Genomic DNA, 19643 nt, shown 5'->3' with positions numbered 1-19643 from the left:
TATCTAAATACCGTTCTTTTTGTGACACTCAAAGCTTTCAATTGTTCTTTGGTGTTCAGCACGCTCTCAAGCAATTTTAAAGCTGCTAGGGGTTTTTGTTTTATTTATCATTTTTAATAAACTAGCTGAGCTCTGGCTTGAAATCTGGATTTCTAAAGCCACTGCTATTATCAATCATAACTCTTTGGCAAAGGGCATTATTTTAATTTCAGCCAGTTTTATCACCCTGCAAGGTGCAAATGCTGTCAGGATGAGCTACAGCTCCACACTGAGGATGCCACCTGCAGTGACAGCTACAGTTGTTGTGGACACTGTATAAAATCAGCGACCTTTAAAAATATGTCCTTGGCCAATTAGACTTGCTGTCTTACATAACTATAGCAATGTAAGAAAGTGTCCTTAAGTGCTGGGTAAATCACTCACAGTTAACTTAATGGTAGTCAGACACAGTCTTTCAGCACAGCCACAAAATGAGTTCTTAGTTTTTTAGCTCAAGTGAATCAAGGAAGGGGGAGGGGAGCCTTAACCATCCAGCTTTATATTCAGTTTTAGATGATGGAAAAATTACCACTGGAAGGAGGACTGTAAAACACCACCCTTGAGTCACTTACTGGTATGTAGCTTGCATTAATGTAGTCTGAGCAAGGGTCATCATCCACATTGGAAAGCTTCACTCTTGATGTATCATCTAGCAAGAAATTGATTACAAGAGGCTTAGGGCTAGGTCTTGATTTTCAGTCCCTCTCAGCACTTACAGAAATGTGTTTGTAAAAGGACTGCCAGCACTATTACAAGATTTTATAGGAAGAGCTAATTTATAAGGAATAACTGCTGGTTTTACTGCCTCTTTAATCTGTGAGTGCTGTGGACTGTTCCAGAGACTAGGAGATAGATGGGTAAGAAGGATGCAGTAAATATACTGAATTTCCTCTGCTGAGCTACATAGGATTTATTGTGACAACAAAAGGGCCAAAATAGCATCCTCCTTTGATCCTAACAGCAGAATGCTGTATTGAAAAGCAGTGCCCAGCTCTGCCCTTGAAAGAACAGTTACACTTCAGTGATATTCTGAGCTAACGCTGAGCAGGCCTAACATCTTTTGTAGGTGAAGGGCCCTCTCTACAGAAACATATAGTGCCTGAGCTGCCAGGACACTGATTCATGAGATAATGCCATGTTGGATCTCAGTCAGGTGTCATTGCTGGCATGAGCAGGCAGGATATAAGAGAGGATGTGCTGCCAGCACATGCCACATCCATTAGTAGGGATGTGGTGCACTGAGTTATGTGGTGCTCCTCCTCAATGTTCTACCTCCAAATGACAGGGGGGAGATTAAAGGGGGAACCTCTCAATGACAGACAGGTCTTGCATGAGAAGAACAGGGTTAACTTGACATGTCTTACCATGCAGAATCACACCAGCTCTACATTGTATAGTAGGTTTGCTGTGTACTCTGAAGAACAAAGATTTGGCAACGTTGTCAAAGAGCACTGAATGGATGCTACCCTGTATGTAAAAAACCCTACTGTTATTTCTACTATCCTTGTTATCAGCAGTGACTGAATGCTCCCAATAGCTTGAGCTTTTTCTCCCTGGACTGAATGCTAGTCATTACACCTCTAGTGTGAAATTAAATTACTGTTCTATGTGAAGCCATTCAGGGCCATGCATCATCTGCCTCCTAGCACAAGAACCTGAGCTGGCAGAGATATTTCATCTCAGACAGAAAGGAGGGAAGGGATTGGCTGCACTCTTTTCCACTAGGCTTGGTGAAAAAAAGGTGAAAAATAGCTTGTGTGATGCAATATTACACAACCAAAGCTAAAACTCACAGGGTAATATATTATTGTATCGATTTTTCCCTCTGTTCTCTGGCAGAAGGGCTATGTCACATGTCTGGTTTCGACCCACATCTTTCAAGTCCTGTAAAAAAGGAATAGGAATAAAATGTGAGGTCAAAATAATTAAAGGACAAGACAACACAAAGGGAAATAGTGCTCATCAGCTCTCAAAGGCCATGGACAGAAAGCAGGTGCTTTTTTATAAAAAAACAAACTGAAATTACATACGTAATCATACTGTTTTAAAGCAACTGCATGGCTGGCAGGTACCTTCCATACTTTATCACACAGATGTGCCATTCAAACAAATGCTCCTAATCTCAGCCAGACAAGTATCAGGCAGAAGCTTCCAACCAGAAGATGCCAAATGAAGAGCTAGTTTCTGCACATGGACAAGTAGAGTTCAAATGAAATGCTCCACCTTTTTTGGATTTGCATGAATAAGGCAAACAAATGCAGACCTTTCTAATACGTTAACCAGTTGATTCAGTCAGCCCACCCCTTCACAAAGGAAGTCCTTTGCCTAGGTTAGGATCCCACCTCATATTCCTTGGACAGAAGGTAGTTGGAGTCTGCTTGAAGTTTGGTGAAGTGTGCTTCAAAGTGACTGACTTTGATCGGACTGAAATATTCAACAGGAGGAAGAAAATCACAGGATGAATCACAGTCATAATTTATCCAGTTCGCTACCAAGAAGTTTTTTAGGTATTAATTTTTTTCTTTTTACCTGGAAGTTTTCCTGTACCTGGAAATTATTTCAAAAGAAAAAGAAACACTTCATCAGTAAGTGATCAGATGGGTCTGTTCAACCACAATGCTATGTTAAAAAACCAAACTTTTTACATTACCCTTTTGGCCCCAAGTTCAAATGGACTGACAGTGGCCTGTCTCTACGAATGTTCAGCCTCGCTGTAGGTCTCTCATGGCCATTGCTGGAACAAAAAGGAAGGTATTCTGTTACATCATTAAGTTTTGAGACTGGTAAGAGCTGGCACTGACATAAGTTATACTTTCTTAAATGTCTTTTTTTCCAGTTTACCATTTTCCACTGTGTTTTGATTTTTGGCTCTGATCCTGTGACATTGCTCTTAGCTCAGGCTCAGAGTTTTCCTATATTTTAGCTTGGCAATAGTGATGTAGAGGGTATGCCTGGCACAGGGAGTAAAACATTTTTCTTGTTCTGAAACACTCGCAGTCCAGCCCATCATAAAAGAGGGTGCCCTGTGCTAAGATGGACCCCTAAATCAGTTGATTCTCTACATGCAGAGGAACACAGAGGTAGTTTTCAGAGCTGTAAAAGGTCTACAGCTTCCAGCACATCCACTCTGCAGACCAGGCCTGTAGCAGATGCCCACATTCATGGCAGGAGTAAGTAGCATAACCACAGCAGGCTTTGGGAAAGCCACAGAAGTGGTACTTACTCCACACAGCTAGTGTTGCCTTTCATCTTTTTGCTGCCATCTCCTCCTTCAAGACATCTCCCTTAGAGAACACTTTCTCTATGTCTGATGTGGGAAAACCATGCCAGTACTACTGCCATCTTGCTGGGTATATAACTTACAACAAGAAACCACATTCTGTAATGAAGTTTATCCATTTTGGCTAAAAGCTATGACTAGTCAGAAAATAGGGTTTTTTTAAATCTGAAATTCTGGCATATGAAAATCAAATTCAAAAACATATCAGCTTAATTTTGTACCAGTAAAAGAGCTGAATTTCAGATTTGCAGTGTTTCCCGTGCACTAGAAATGCTGAGGTTTTTTTCTCATTTCAGAAACTACAAAGAATTTCACATCTCTCAGTCATGCAAAATAGTTTAAATGGATAAAGATTTTTTCAGTCGACACACAGTATTTCATTTTAAAAAAAGATGTAAGTTCACTATTTAAGATTCATCTGTAATGTGAAATATACAACTATAACTGACAAAAAATGAGAAGCAAAGTTTGAGCTAATCTTTTGGACACTGAGGTAATGCCACATCTCAGTATTTTTGCATTGAAATTATACAGTCTAAATGAACAGTTTCAAAATCTTCCCATCTACAATGCAGATGCAATTAATCTGAAACACTTCATTTTTTGGCAAAAGACATGTTTGCCCAGAAGATAAAAGTTTGAATGATAAACCATTTTTTATTCAGAACTATTCAGACTGCTACTGCAAAATAAAAGTTACAAGGATCCTCTATGACATAATTCTGACACCATTTGAATTAAGTATATATAGATTTCTTAATGTGCAAGTCATTAGTTGTATACTTAGTGTGTACAGAATTTGGGAGGACATAGACTTTTATCTGTTGAACAGTTCAGTGCATCCATCCAATTTTTAGCTAATCAATTGTATTACTTAAATTAATATAATTTGACATGACTTTAATAACAGAGACTGACAAAGGGACTCAGCTTACCCAACTTTTTGTCTGCAGATAAATAAAGCAGTAACAGCCACCAACATCACAATCAGAAACAAGCCAGCACTCACACCTTCAATAACTCCAAAGAGAGGCTCTAGAAACAAAATAGTATATTTATATGTCTTGAGGAAAGGATCAAAAGAATCAGAGAATCAATAACTTTCAGGGGATCTGTTATTATCAGCTGAAGAAAATGGCTACATACAAGGAAATATAAGGCATTAAAACACTTTAAAAACATTAAAACTAGCTAAAACCTGGCCTTGATTTTCTGTCCTCATTTTTTTCAAACCATTAAACAAAATTTTTCACTCCCAACCACAGTAAAAGAAAGCAAAACTCCATTATATGGGAGTGGTTCTCTTTCAGTTGGAAGCTTTCTTGGTGATAGCCCCACTGAGCATTTTTCTTTTTCTCTACTTTCAGCAGCTCTGTCAAGCTGTCCTCTGAATTTTCTAGTAAAGGTAGATAAGCCAAGTCAGCTTCCTCTCAGAGCAGCCTTTCATGTCGTCTCATGTCCTCTCAGCAGGACATGCACAACAAGCTTTGTTCCACTCCTTACAAATAGCTCTAAATGCCAGAGTATTCTTAGGCACAACATATAATCACATGGCACAGTCACTGATAACAGCTTGAAACTAACCTGCCTCTGTAGTGATGGGCAAAGAGAAGAAGGTGTCTGCAAAGAGTGGTTTAGGAAGTTCCTTTGGGTCTTCACTGAAAAGCTGAGTAAAAGCTCGTATGCTGATTCTAAAAAATACAGTTAAAAAAATGGCTCATCAGATGTTCAGAACCAACAGCAGAAAAGTAAAAACGCATTTGTCCCTTTGAGACAACTAAAACATTTCCACTGATCATAGATAATTCTTAATATAGACACCTGAGTTAATCAGTCTTGTACTTAATTAATAATACTGATCCCTGAGTTAAATATAGGGGAGTCCAGCTAGCACAGGTGGAGAGCTCTGAGGTACCCTGGCAGAAGTAACAGATGGGGGCTCTGGCTGCAGGCACACACAGCCTGACCATGTCTGAAGGCAGGACTAGCAGAAGCTGCAGAGGAGAGAGGACTCAGAAATGCTCCTCAGGGGGACACACTTTCCCTTCACTTGGCTGGGCACGACTGTGCTAATGGATAAATGTTAGAGTCCTCTTTGTTCTCCTGGTAATGTGGGTATTTCTCAGACTGAAGTTTTGGGAAATGTGCCCTAATGGGAGCAGCCTATAGTAGGTTAGCACTGTTTTAATGATGATGAAGAAGCTGAGAGGCACAATGGGCACTCCTTGGCATGTGCCTTCTGTCCATGTGGCTTTTCAGTGAGCAGCTTGCAGAACTCTTGGGACAGTATTTGCCTGTGGGAGGGGTGTCACTGAGCCACACTGGAGCTCATGTTTGGTCTCACAGCCAATGTAACTGCTGAGGCTGGTCTTGGAAGTCATCCTCTTCTACATCCTACAGCTAACCTGGACCTAGCTCTGGAGCCTGAGAATGGGGCCACAGGATAGAACGGCCTCCAGGTCTTTCTAGCTTGTTCCAAAAGAACAAGTGGGGTAGTTCTGCCAGACTGAGTGAAGCATGCTTGCCTTCTTCTGTTAAATACTCTTCTGACTTAGCCAATTGTCTTCAGTCTTTCCAAAGAAATGCTGAGCAGCAATAGGAGAGCCTCCCATCAAGTTGAGGTAAATAAATAAACCTATTAATTGCACAGAGTTTTGTGCATAATTAATAATATCATTCCCTTGCTCGTGAATGACTGGTTCTTAACTATGGAACAGGGGCATGGATAAAGCTTTCATAAATTTGCAGTGAAACACAAAGAACATTGTACAATGCAGTTACTAATCTTCTGAAACTCAGGTGGATCAGGCACCCAGATGACACCAAGCCTAATAATGTGACAGAGCACAGATACCAATATAAGTCTAACCTATATGCAGTTCGAGGCTTTAGAGGTCCATCGCAGAAATTCTGGCGATCTGGATCACACTTTCCTCCCAGATTTTCCATTTCTCCTCCAAGCTTAATGTCAAAGCTTTTATAGTCACTGTCAGGGTTTTCAGCACAGCTACTGGCAAAATAATTTGTCTGGTAGATGCGTATAGAGTCATTGTGTTTGTACTCCAAGTAGGAAGGTAACGGGTGCTGCTCATCGGGCTTTGGTCCTTCACTACCTACATCATGTGCAGAGAAAGACAGAAGGTTCAGATGCCACAGCCATTAATGTGATGAGGTTTATAGGCTCAAGCTCTTGAGAGACATGTTTTTATCCAATTTTCTATTTCTTGGAGGCTACCTCATGAATACAAAGCTACAATGGTTAGGGTACCTTGCTTCCATTACCAGCCTTTCTATTATTTTTTTAGGCAGATTTCCTCACAAGTCCTCAGTGCAACTTTTGCCGCAATAGGCATGTACAGGTTGAATGCTATGACATTTATTCCTTTGTTGTTGGGAGTTTTTGTGATCCAGATTCCTGGATTCTACTGCTAGCTATTTCAAAAAGAAGTTAAAAACCCCATAAACTGACAACTCTACCGTATATAGAGAAAAACTACAGTAGGAAATTACAGGAGTCCCCTGAATGTAAATTCACAATACTGGAAGAGACTCAGATGGGCAAAGCTATGGCAATGAGTAGTCCTTCTCAAAAACCTTTATAGTTTGCCCAAACATGACAAAGCAGACAGTGGAAATATTATCTGTTTTTTTTTTTTTCCTAGGGGCTGATGGAGAGAGATATTAAGAAACTTTCATAAAGGTCACAAAATATGTCCTGGTATGACAGTAAATGAAGCCACTTCTAAAAACAAGGTATAAATTGTTGAGACATGTATCTGATTTGCCAGACACACGACTCAACAATAGGTCAGCTGTAGAAAGAGAGGTTTACGTGCATGTCACAAGGACCATTTCTGTTGTTTTATAGTGCTGTATGCAAAGTCATTTTCTTCAGATAGCAAACATCACCTGGCAGACCTGTGGCTTCCCAGCATGGCTTACTGAGACTCTCCAAAGTGATTGCCTTTTAGTGTACACACCTAACATTTAAACTACCTTTCGAAATCTGTGCACAGCAAGGCACCTGTGTTCACTGGCAGTGGCAACCAACACAAGCCTTAGACTATAAAAACTGTCTGAACATACATGTCAGTATAATCTAGAGAACTGCTTCTGTCTGAGCTCTGTAGTTGCTACAGACTCCCTGAGAATAGGACTCCCTACATCCTCAGGCTAGCGAGGAAGTATAGATCAAATACCTGTATGACACTCAGCCATTAGATGAGGAGAAACCCTGTTGCTGTGCAGTGATAGGGATGTACTTCCCCATGTAAATTTTATTGGCTATGGAGAGAATAGCATTAAATCATGACACTTACCATCAGCCTCCCTCACAACCACAGTAAAGTACTTCACAGCTCCATTAGTATCACTAAACCAGCTGCAGTTAAAAGTAAAGTTGATGGAGGATTTGGTAATCAGCACCTCTTTTTTGTTCACTCGTACATCTGGAGGTGGCTGAGGAGGACCTGAGTAATCAAATAAATAGAAAATAAATACAAAATAGAGAAAAAGCATTACCTATGTACTTGCTAATAAGGAAAATGCAATTTGTAATAAATCTCAGTTGCCTGGAACCAAGTCTCTGATTCTACTCCCTTTGCAATCAAGAGTCTTCACCTCCCACAGTGAAAGTGCCAGAAGATGAAACAAGCCAGCAATGTGTTCACCATAATAAGAGTGACACCTCCTCAGTATGAATTCCTGCAGAAGCCCACATGGAAATGCATTAAAGTCATGTCAAGCCTATGAAAACAGAAATTGTAGCTGCTGAAAACAACACAGGTTTAAGCCAAGTGTTTGGAGGCCACTTAACACACTCACTACAGAAGTTACCTGTTTTAAGCATCTATATTTCTGCTTTCTTTTCCAGAGGAACAGCCAGGGTTAGCCACACAGCGCACTCAACTACAGAATACCATTTTCTAGACTGACTGCAGAATCTCCATAGGAAATGTTCTTTGTATGACACAAAACTACACCTTGAACAGTGACACAGTAGAAGTAACTGGAAAGTGAAGTACACAGGGAAGAAAGTGCAGCGTAAGTGGGGATTTTAAGGGTCTACATTGCTGATTCTTTTAAAAATCTGTAGTACTGAAACTATATTGCACATATAGAAAAATACAAAGCAGGAGGCTAAATTTCAGAAGCTTTTAGAATGCCAAAAGAACAAAAAATACATTCATACATTCATATGCTTTTAGCTATACCTCTTACATCTACAAAGTCCAGCTGCAATTTTTTGTGCTCCCTTGAGGTAGGGCCTCCAGTGTTAACCAGGGTCTGGGAGAACAGCAGTGTTCAAAACAAGTGAGAATAAACAAACATGAACATAAACCAAATAAGAATAAACATGATCAGCAAACCTTCAAACAGGACTCAGTCTCACCTCTTGTGACATGAATAACTAGGTCTTACATCTGGATTTGTAATATCCTTTGTGATAGAGGAAGGAGATTTAAAGGCAACTGAGGGGCAAAGGAGAAGGCAATTTGGTGACTGAACTCTAGCTTAGCTCAATAGCTCCCAAAGCAAACATAATTTTTATGATCTAGCACTTCACACAAACGTGGCTTTTAAAAAGCAGCTACAGAGGCATCCCTGAATACAGGACTCTGGGCCATCCTCTCATTTTTGAGTTTAGCCTTGGAACAGTGCAAGCCTCTGCATTGTGCTGTGCCACTGAATCTTGAAGTAGTGAAAAATCTGGGGCAGCTCTAGGGTCAGCAATGGCAGGCTGTTGACTGCAGCGATGCCTGGCAGTGCAGAGGCACCAGCAGATACTACTGATACTCCATTCAGCAGCCTATGGGTAGAGAAACTGAAGAATCTGTTTCAAAGCACATGCTATAGAAATCTGGATCCTCCCTCAGGTCCTACAGGTGATTTGGTCAAGTAGCACCTCAGAAGAGTCTATAGACACCAAAAGAGAATGTAGTACTACAATTCAATGTCCTTATTGATGGATATTTGTGCTGAGGATGGCTACCATCAGTGAGGGTACAGATAGCCAGATACAGAAAGCCAAGCAGCAAGCATGAAGACAAACTGATAAAGACAAGGCATGTGATGATGAGGACAAGGTATTTATGTTTCTGAGGCTATATTTCATGAATGAGCCAAATAATTGGATCTGGCAATGTAATGAGAGGCAATATAGTCAAAATCTTACACTGTTTGTCACAACAGAGACCAAAGAATGGGTTCAGTCTACTCTGGCCACCACTCCACACATTGGCAATTGTGGAGTTCAGAACTCCTTTTACTGTCTAAGCAACACCAGCAATTGCTTATTGCTGCTCAATGCCTGTCTTCAGGGTAACTCTGAATTGTACTTACGATCAATCATTGTGATGGTGCTGTCTTCAACCACTTCACTTGTCATGTCTGCAGAATGCACCTTGATGGACACCAGGTATCGCTTGTGGGGAACAAGGGTCATAATATTAAGTAGAGATTTGTCTTTATCTATCCTTTTAGAAAATTCCACTTCACGGGTGTCCATTTTCTTGCACTCAACGCTATACCCATCGAAGTCAGAATCGGGAGGAGTCCAGGAACATGCGATAGCAGTAGAGGTTTGGGGCCGACAGTGAAGGCTTTGTATCTTGTCTGGCTCTAGAGAAATGTTGAGAAGTTGAAACTCAGTGGGAAAAGGGACAGGTGTCAAACACTCTGCTCGCACTACAGCTCCTATATTCTGCATCAACCATCAGATCAGAACAGGAGGCTGGGAGTCAGTATTCCCAGTTATCCTGCAAATGTGTGCTGCCTGGTTATTATGTAAGGCTGTCTAACTCATTTTAGCCATCTGAAATCAGATCTAGTGACATCTGCCCCATTAACATTGTGAAGCTCCAGTAATTAACTGTGAAAACAAGGAAGAAACTTCAATCCTACTTGAAGTCTTAACTGAACAGCAACACCACAAAGAAATGGATTTCTAGAAAGTTGTTACAACTTATTTGGAGGCTCCATGTCGTCACTTATATCAGTCAATACTGATATTGTCATCTCATGACAGATTTGGTTTCCTGGGCAGCATGTGGTGTGTCCATATTACTTAAACATAACATAGAAATATGCTTCATCCATGTAATATGGGAGCACCATTTATATCATGTAACATGTAACAAAGACAGGATTTCACTCTCAGATGGCAGGCATCTACATTTACGTAATTAAGTACAGGTGAAATTTTAATTATTATGCTGTATTAAAGAGTATATAGCTTACTAAACATAGATGTCAATTTAGAGCTGAATCCCACCACAAATAACATGAGGATTTGCCACAACTCAGTTATTTTTACAATTTCACTTTTTCACATCAGTCTTTTACTGAAGTTGCTAGAGATGAAACAGATTCACAAACATAGGCAGAAATGCAGAGCAGTGAAGCGATGCCAGTTTCAAATCTAGTACAGAACAGTTTCTTTCATCCTTCCTGTCTTATTATTGAGAAACATGATTATTTCAATATAGTACCAACAGAGAAGCTTGGATATTCAGCCTTATTTTACCCCTGAAACAGATTGATTTAGGCTCTGCAACCAAACAGCTTGACTCTCGATGTGAAGATTATAAATGTATGTCCATTATCAGTCTTTAAATAGCTGACCTTGCACACAGCAAGAGCTTAGAATCTAGCTGAATTCATCACTGTCATTCATGAATTTATTAATGAAAATTACTGATTGCATAAGGAATTGGTAATATTTTCCAGTTTTGCATCTTCTTCAGCTGAGTGTTAGGGTGCAATGGAAATTTTTACTTACTTGTTCTCACACTTGCAGACTGTGACTGACTGTATGTCTTCCAGCTGTCGCCACTGACAGTTCTCACACTGAACTCGTAGAGTCTCCCTGGTCGCAGGCCATAGATGATGCGTACTTTAGATCTGCTGCTGCTGTAGGGATTGAATACTGTGAGGGGATCCTTTGGAAGCCACTGCACCTCAAAATCATCATAGTCTGTCCAGTCTGGAGGACCCAGCCAAGTGATTGATAAAGAAGTGTTTGCAACATCAGTAAATGACACAGTGTTAGGAGGGCTGGGTGCTATGCAGAAAGTGGGGAAAAAAGGAGAGAAGAAAGAGAGATTCTTAACAAATTTTTACACAAGACAAATAAAATGAAACATGGATTATTTTCTTCATGCATCACAAAGTAGTTTGTATTATCTCGTATACTCAGCCAGTTACTGCACCTGTGCTGATGATGGTGACTTTCACAGTTGTAACATATTCCTGAGCCTTTGAAAGAAAAACAGTGCTGACTGCTTTTCTTTCACAATCCATTGTTTTAATGCACTTAAGGTTATCCTTCATCTTTATACCTTCAATGACTCTTATAATAAATCCTCCCTCAGAACAAGTCTGTTGCATAGCTGTGAACTAATGAATTCAAACAGATGGGACTAAAAAAAAATCCCATACCTGTTCTTCCTTCAGCATTTGCTGTGTTGGTCAGGTCACCACTGTGAGTCACCACAACCAAAGTATACTTTCTGCCAGGAATTAGCCCCTGGAAATGCCACTCTTCCAGGTCTTTCCTTTGCTCAGATTCTTTCTGTGTCCCATTTGGGTTGTAAAGATTCAGCTCATAGAAGTCAACATCTCCTGCTGCTGGACCCCAAGTGAACCACAGACTGTCCGTCATGTTTCGGTTGGATGCCTTGAGACCAACAACTGGGGCTGGTACTGAAAAAAGGAGGAATTAATATTACTTTATGTAGAACATCCTTTGGGTGGGAAGAAGCAAACAGGTCAAGCAGACCTTGTACTTGTCCTGTAATGACAGTCATTCTACAAACTAGACAGCCACCACAGCTGGCTGAAAAGCAAATCTCAGTAGCTTTCTTTATTATTTTGAACTGCCACTGTTACCAAAAGAGTTTGCAATGTTTATAATGGATAGTTTTGCAAATGTTAAGCAGCTTTTTCCTAGTCAGTATTTGGAAACACCCATTCTGAGGTAGCTGAAAAATTGCATCACTGTGCAGATGTAGTCCCACAGATGGGTTCCTATGCGGTGCTGCGGGGGAATAAAAGGTTTCACAGAATGTCAGAGCTGCTAGAGCTGCTTAGAAAACCCTGCTTTCCACATGTGGCTGAACAAACACAGAGCTGCAGCCAGAGCTTCCCATGGGAAACAAGTTTTATTTCACTGGTAGACTGCCTATCCCATTAACCCTACTTGCTTTGCCTTTTTGCCTTTTCCACTCAGGCCAATATTGCTTTTAGGAGGAGAGACAGCCATTTTCCTGCTTAGGGAGCATAAGCTGGAATGTCTTTCTTCTGACATGAGCTCCTGGGAATTGTTATAAGGTTCCTCACTTCATTTTTCCTGCTGTAACTATATAATTCAAAATTTATTTTTTTATATATCTAATGCTTTTTACATATTAGAGCTGATTTTAATACTTTTAATAGTTGCTCTAATCTAGTATGAGCATCAGACTCAGTCCAGCTCACTGGTGTCCCCCATGAGCACCACACTGGAGACAGATAGTTTTCTTAGATGTTCTTGCCTGTTCTTCCATAGACAGATGACTCGTTAGTGAGGTCTCCACTGTGTGTAACAATCACCATTCGATACATCCTGCCTTGACGCAGGTTCTGGAATGAACACTGCTGGAGATGCTGCTCTCCTGAAATCCTGTCATGAAGGGACTTGTCTGGATTGTATAGGAAGATGTCATATGAATCAAGTTCCCCTTGAGAGGTGGTCCAGCTGAAGGACAGTCGGTCAGTGGTGTTCTCTGTGACTTTCAGATTTGTAACAGCTGCTGGAACTGAAAAGAAGGTAAGAGTAAATATCAGAGTCTAGGCACTAAGCTGCACCTTTAATAAACTCATGGCCGTAACACATTTAAATTAAGCCACAAGTAGCTAAGTAATATCAACAGCAACTGTCAGAAACAAGAGGAAAGCATTTATGAAATGCCACTGAGCCTCTCCAATACAGTATTTTTATTTCCCAGAAGGTCTGACTCTCTAGACTGTGCTCACAGAGAATTGTCCATTAGCTTCTACAAGAAGCTATTAATCAGTAAAGACTGCAAGCAAGACTTGGCCTTGAGTTTAGAAGTGTGTACTCACATCAAATCCTACACTATGAACCTTGAAACTATGAATTAAAAATTTGATGACAATAAAGCATTCAGGTATATCCACAAAAGACAGAGGGACGCATTCAGCATTTTGGTTTAATATCCTTATTATGAACCATGGTCACATTATTATGATAGTAAAGTTCAGATTCACATACAAAGCATGTATGAGGAAAAATGATGCATAAACATCCAGAGTCTGTACCTTACTAGAATCTTTGTAGAATCAAAATATACAGATGGTTCATATATTTAATGATATCTGACTGAGGGAAGTATAAGTAAACCAAGATGTTCTAATTACCTGTTCGGCCAACAGTTTCTGCACGCTTACTGAAGAGTCCACCACTGATGGTCAAAACTTGTATTTTATACTTCTTGCCAGCTCGTAAATCTTCAAATTTGTGTTGTTTGGCAGTAGCTGGCTCTGATTTGTTACTCAGGAGGATTCCTTGCTCGTTCAAGAGCAGAATGTCATATCTTTCGGCTACACCAGGAGCTTTCTGCCAGGTTACTAACAAGGAATGACTGCTGTAAGCATGATGGGCTAATAATTCCTGGACAGAAGCTGGAACTGGAAGCAACAATTAAAGGCAGGACATTACCAGGTGAAATACAGACCGTTCAATACACAAATCTGAGTAAAGTAATTAACAGAACATAACTCAAATAACCTGAAATATTTTCAGGTTCACTTGTGGGAAAAGAAATGTCTGTGCATATGTTTATGCAAACAACTAATTCCTAGACATAAATACAAACAGATGAAGTTACAGAGCATCAGGGATATCTGAACCGGGAATGGAGAAGCAACAGATATATATAGACTATCATGAAAAGATGGAGAAGGAGAGTGAAATGAACTGACTGAAACAGTTAAAAGAGGAATATGAAAAATAAAGGAGTGGTAAATGGGTGCAACATAGTAGCCCAGAATAGAAAATGTTAGCCAGCAGCTGCTGCACAAAGTCAAGGCCATAGATAACAAATGCAGGTGCTAAAGAGAAAGGATGCATTAAAAACAAGGTATTGCATTGTTCTGTATGTTCTGACACCCTGGACACTGGGGCAATATGTTGTCTAAGAAACCTTGACCATGCAATAGGCTCTGCTAGAACACAATACTTGTCTACATGGAGTGGACGTATGTGTCAGATGGGTACAGGCATAAGAAATGAGAGGGATGGAATTGCATTCATCCTATGAAGGAAGACACTGGGCTGGACTAGAATTCCATGCACATTCACCCCGGTAAAGCTACTGAAATGACACGTCTCACTGGTATTAACAGACCCATGCCTACATCATGACTCATGCTTTGAGATAAAAACTTCCCATGAGTGTGAATGTCCCCATTCCCTACAGTACATTCATAAACATTATTAAACAACGGTCAGACATAATGGGAAGATATAAATCAACTTTCTTGTTGTGTCAAAAAAAACATACTTGTTCTCCCAAAAGCTGCTAAGCTGTTGTGCAAGGTGCCACTGTTAGACTGCACCACCACCCGGTACTGCTCCCCAGCTTCCAACTTGTGGAACATGTGTTCAGAGATGTGTTTGGAGACACTCTGAGAATCAAGCTGATGGTTTTGTTGAAATATAGTCACTGTGTAGGAATCAACATCTCCACCTCCAGGGGTCCAGCTCACTTTCAGACTGTTTGTCATGCCATTAGGCGACACATGAATGTTTCGGACCTTGCTTGGAACTGAAAAAAAAACAGGGAACAAAAAGGCACTTGCTCACAAATTTCCTGTTTGACTCAGGCTTCCTAATTTCTACCTATTTTATGGCCACAGAAAAATTATTCAAAAGAGAAAGATCATTTACAGGTACAAGTAATGTCATTCATGTGTAAACACAAGCAAAGTTGTAAACATTTGTGTGGGATTATTAGAAACACAATTCTATGTGTAACCTCCCTCTTATCCATATGATGCCTTCAAAACACCTCAAAAAATGAAAGTTCTTTAGGTACCCTCAGTTAGTTAGCCATTTTTCTGTTATCATCTCAATCATTCACTTCAGGTAGGTAAACAGAGGTGTAAAATAATTAAGTGATTACACTAGAGACACTAAGCAAACAACTGGCATGCATGGGAATAACAAACCTAAATGCTGACATCTCAATACAATTCCCATGCAACAAATCAGATTCTCTGTCAACAATCAAGTATTAGTAAATGCGACACTTTTTTATTAAGCACGAGTGTTGGCTAAGTACTAGTGTGATTTTCAATGAGATCTGCTGTCTCTGAGTGTTACATAAGCTTGAATATAGTCATGGCTCACCCTTGCTTTTGAGTGCTTCATTCTAGAAAAGCCTAAACACATTTTAAATACCACATTATTTCTTACTTGTCAGGCCTTCTATGAAAGTAGCCCGCTGTGCATCTCCACTGATGGTCAAAACAAGAATTTTGTATAGACGTCCTGGAGTCAGAGCTGTGAACCAATACTCCTCAATGGTGTTCCCAAGGAAAATGGGCGGGAAGATCTTCATATCATTGAAGAGCAGCTGAATCTCATACTTATCAACATCCCCCTCGGCCTTTGACCAAGTTACCTGCAGATCTTCTGTGCTCCTGTTACTAAGAGTCAGTTCCTTCACTGACTCTGGCACTGAAGAAGTGAGAAGAAAGATGGGAAACTTCTCAGTACTTACTAACAGATCACAGCTAAAAGCTAGCATCTCTGAAGTCATGCTTCTGAGCTACAATTTTTCATTCAGTTCCCTTGAGAAAGCAGTAGATTGCACTTATTTGGGTAGTTTGCACCCCATCTAACACTGGAAGGTCCCATTTCAGAACTAAAATCCACAATCTATCAGCATAAAAAAATAAATAAATAATAATGGAGCCTGCAGGGAGTTTACCTACCCAACAAAAACTGAATAAGATCTGCATGTAGAACAAACACAGAGAAAAGAGCCCTGAACTAGTGCCAAGTCAAGGCAATCCATCTGTGGGATGCAGCACCACAATGCAGTTTCCAATTTGTGCCAGACACAGGTGAGTTATTTTTGCCCCATGCTACATCTCTGCTAATAAACTGAGTTTCTCTGCATGGCTCCTTAACTCACATATGGTGCTAAGTGAAGATTGCACCCAGATCCCTGCTGGCTCCCAACTAGCCACCTTACCACTCTTGCCCCATGCTCTCCAATTCCAGTGGTTGGGGTAGCTTGAATAGAGTGAAGTCTAGTCTATCTTCTTTCCTAAATATTTCCATAACCAGAAAAAACTGTTTAGTACATTCTGGCATAATTTAATGATAAATACTAAGCTCATGTGGAAAACCGTACAACTGTTTTTTTGGCTTTCAGTGTTTCAAGATTTGTTTTCCAACTTAACAGCATAGGTCTCTTCTTTCACTTTTTGCTTGTTTGTAACTTAAGCACGGTCATAAACTAAATACTGCTTTCTGTATTTGAAATAATACACATTCAAAGAGTCAGGGTCAACATTCTATGTTAAAAATCATATGAGATTTTTGTTCCTGGGTACAGTAAATAAAAAAAATACCCTGGGTTGTCTCAGAATGTTTCCAGGGTGCTTACTTACTTGTTCTGCCATAGACTCTTTCACTAGTTTCGTATTTCCCACTCCTTGTGCTGACTGTGACACTGTACTGCCTCCCTGGGACCAGACTGGTGAACACACATTCATTTTCATCCTTTGGGACACTTTTTGTTTGGATGAAATCATTGTTGTTACTGATGATCACTTCATAATTATCAAAATATCCAGATGCAGGTAACCAGGACACCTTCAAGTAGTCACTTCTGGCTGAATTGCTGACAGTAAGTCCCTGGACACTTGAAGGGACTGAAAGAAAAAAAAAAAAAGCAGGAACTTCCTGAAGTAACCAGGGTTGTGGTAGAGAACTATATTTATGGTAGTTACCAGAGTTTTGTGAGGAAGTTGCAAAAAGACAACAATGTGGATTTAAACAATAAATTATCATCTGCACTTTCCAGGCTGCTTTACATCTTATGACAATACAATGGTCTGCCTTTTTAATTTTTGCTCTTGTGGAACTTGCTCTATTTTTGTAAGAGTAGTGAGTTCTACAGACAAACACTGATCCAAAATTTGGCTCTTGTCCTTTTGTGGCTTGGATTTTCACCCAGATCATGAGAAGAATAAAATTGCACTAACTTGATACTCTTTGTTATTTTAACACCCCTTACAATCTTTCTTTTGTTCTACTGGTTTACCAAGCGTAAAGTCTCCAATTTTTCCCATTTTTGAGAAAGTTTTGAAAGGTTCTCCATCATTATTGCTATCCTTTTTTGAGATTTTTCTACTCCTGTTATAATATCCTTGAAAATTGCATGACCAAAACCACAGACAAGTGTGCTACGTTACCAAAACCAACTGATGGGGGTGTTATTCATTATTGTGACACCTCACAAATATTTTACTAATTAGCCTGTCCTTTTCTGTTCTTTCAGTGCCTCAGTAACTTTCTGAGGAGATGCTCTGTAGGATACACTTGAAGTGCCACATAGAGGCATTAAGGGCAGGACAACACATTTGAGCCAAAACTAACACATAATTTCTGTTCACTCATAAGGACTGACATTACTTTCATTCATGCTAAGGCATTTTTGCATGAAATAAAGCAGCAACAGGGGCATAAAAATAAAACTAAGTTTATAAAGCTGCAATTTTATGGCTTGACCCTCCAACCCCTAGTCATCTATCCCAGTTGGTGAGATATTGATAAATCATAGGTAATGGCTATACATTAGCCATTACCAACATAACAATGATTACAGTCACTGTACTTGCCCAGAGCCTCTCTTTACCTGTTCGCTCCTGGCTGAGGGAATAGTTTTCATACTTTCCACTCTTTGTGGTTATCATCACATCATAAAGCGTCCCAGGAGTAAGGCTGCTGAAGGAGCATTCACTGAATGATTTGGAAATGGTGAGAGTCTGAACAATCTTGTCATCATGAGAGAGTGTTACCAAATAACTGTCTACATCTCCAGAAGCTGGCAGCCAAGAAACACTGAGGTAGTCACTCCGACCTGAGTTATTTACTGTTACTCCAGTCACACTGGAAGGAACTGGGCAATAAAGAGGAAAAAAAACAAAACAAAACAAAAAAAGCATTAACTAGCGAATTCTTATTGTTGTGAGTATCCCTGTAATGCCATCCCCTGCAAAATAAGCAGACTGGGACTCCTGAGAAGTTCTGCACTGACTGCCTTTCAGCAACATTCATCTCCTTTTTTAAATACAGTGAAAGAAATTGTTCTTGGTGGCCTGATCCCAGCACTTCCAAAATCCTAGAAGCTGAGTTATCCTCTCAAACTGCCATTCCTCAGTAACGACAATAACTGGTGAGGTTGGTAAGAGGCTGAGGCCCACAGCTGAATGTTTCATTTCCAATGGGTTTTCTGACGCCTAGTGGACAAAACATGAATGCCACTTGTTTTTCAAGCCAGCAAGGTGAGTTCAAAGGCTCTGCATTGCCAGAACTATCATCACTCAGGTACAAAACTCAGTTATTACAGGGGCAGAACTCAGACATAATGAACTTCCAAATTTTAACTGGACTCTGCTGCACAGAACTTACTTATCTCAGCAGAGGGGCTGGCCAACAGCTGTCAGTGAACCCCCCCACACCATGATTTTACAAAATACACTTATCTACTTTAAGTATTATTCTTCTCCATTTTTTTCAGGTTTGTTTTGCCTTTTCACCTGAAAATAGTGATTTTCAAGGAGAACATTGCAGAAAACTGCAGAATGCCTGGCCTTTGCCAAATTCACATAACAGGTAAAATTGCACTGTGTCACCAGATTTTTCCTCTAAATATCCACAGAACTAGTATTACATTTCATGACGCTTTAAACCTAAAGAATTTGATGCAACAGTAAATCTTGTTCTGTGAAGTACAGAAGGACCTCATAGTAACTAATTAGCCCTGGTGGACATCCTTTGATGCTGGATTAAAGAAAAAGAATGGGTTATGAGAAACTGAGACACAAATTCATCCCACCACCTTTAGGCAGTTTCTTGGCACACATAAGTAAGGAGTCAGTCATACTACACCACCACCACATAGCCAATGGAACAAGAAAGTCCCTTCCAAGGAGTGATTTGCCTAGACAGTTGTTCATTACTCTCAGGGAATATTTTTGTCTTTGTTACAGAGTGATCCTGCTGTAGAGTTCCCACTGTAGTTAG

The 19643-nt window shown here is 40.1% G+C and overlaps 1 protein-coding gene across 3 annotated transcripts in view; it reads right to left on the bottom strand.

The window, feature by feature from the left end:
- The window catches only part of PTPRB (protein tyrosine phosphatase receptor type B), a 62994-nt gene that overhangs the window by 11324 nt on the left and 32027 nt on the right, over window positions 1-19643 (bottom strand). For all 3 annotated transcript variants that reach the window (XM_041411315.1, XM_041411314.1, XM_041411313.1), the window contains 18 exons: window positions 18253-18516; window positions 17003-17266; window positions 15798-16061; window positions 14884-15147; window positions 13739-14008; window positions 12853-13116; window positions 11759-12022; window positions 11100-11381; window positions 9662-9940; window positions 7639-7788; window positions 6189-6432; window positions 4904-5010; window positions 4255-4354; window positions 2690-2773; window positions 2569-2586; window positions 2382-2463; window positions 1833-1923; window positions 612-688 (listed from right to left, as the gene is read on the bottom strand). In XM_041411315.1, coding sequence (XP_041267249.1) covers window positions 612-688; window positions 1833-1923; window positions 2382-2463; window positions 2569-2586; window positions 2690-2773; window positions 4255-4354; window positions 4904-5010; window positions 6189-6432; window positions 7639-7788; window positions 9662-9940; window positions 11100-11381; window positions 11759-12022; window positions 12853-13116; window positions 13739-14008; window positions 14884-15147; window positions 15798-16061; window positions 17003-17266; window positions 18253-18516 — 3368 coding nt within the window. The remainder of the gene's footprint in view (window positions 1-611; window positions 689-1832; window positions 1924-2381; window positions 2464-2568; window positions 2587-2689; window positions 2774-4254; window positions 4355-4903; window positions 5011-6188; window positions 6433-7638; window positions 7789-9661; window positions 9941-11099; window positions 11382-11758; window positions 12023-12852; window positions 13117-13738; window positions 14009-14883; window positions 15148-15797; window positions 16062-17002; window positions 17267-18252; window positions 18517-19643) is intronic.

The sequence above is a fragment of the Onychostruthus taczanowskii genome, unplaced genomic scaffold (genome assembly GCF_017590055.1).
Source record: "Onychostruthus taczanowskii isolate IOZ18803 unplaced genomic scaffold, ASM1759005v1 scaffold35, whole genome shotgun sequence".
In the NCBI taxonomy this organism is placed as follows: Eukaryota; Metazoa; Chordata; class Aves; order Passeriformes; family Passeridae; genus Onychostruthus; species Onychostruthus taczanowskii.
The sequence above is the reverse complement of the archived record's forward strand: the minus strand, read 5'-3'. Positions and strand labels throughout refer to the sequence as shown.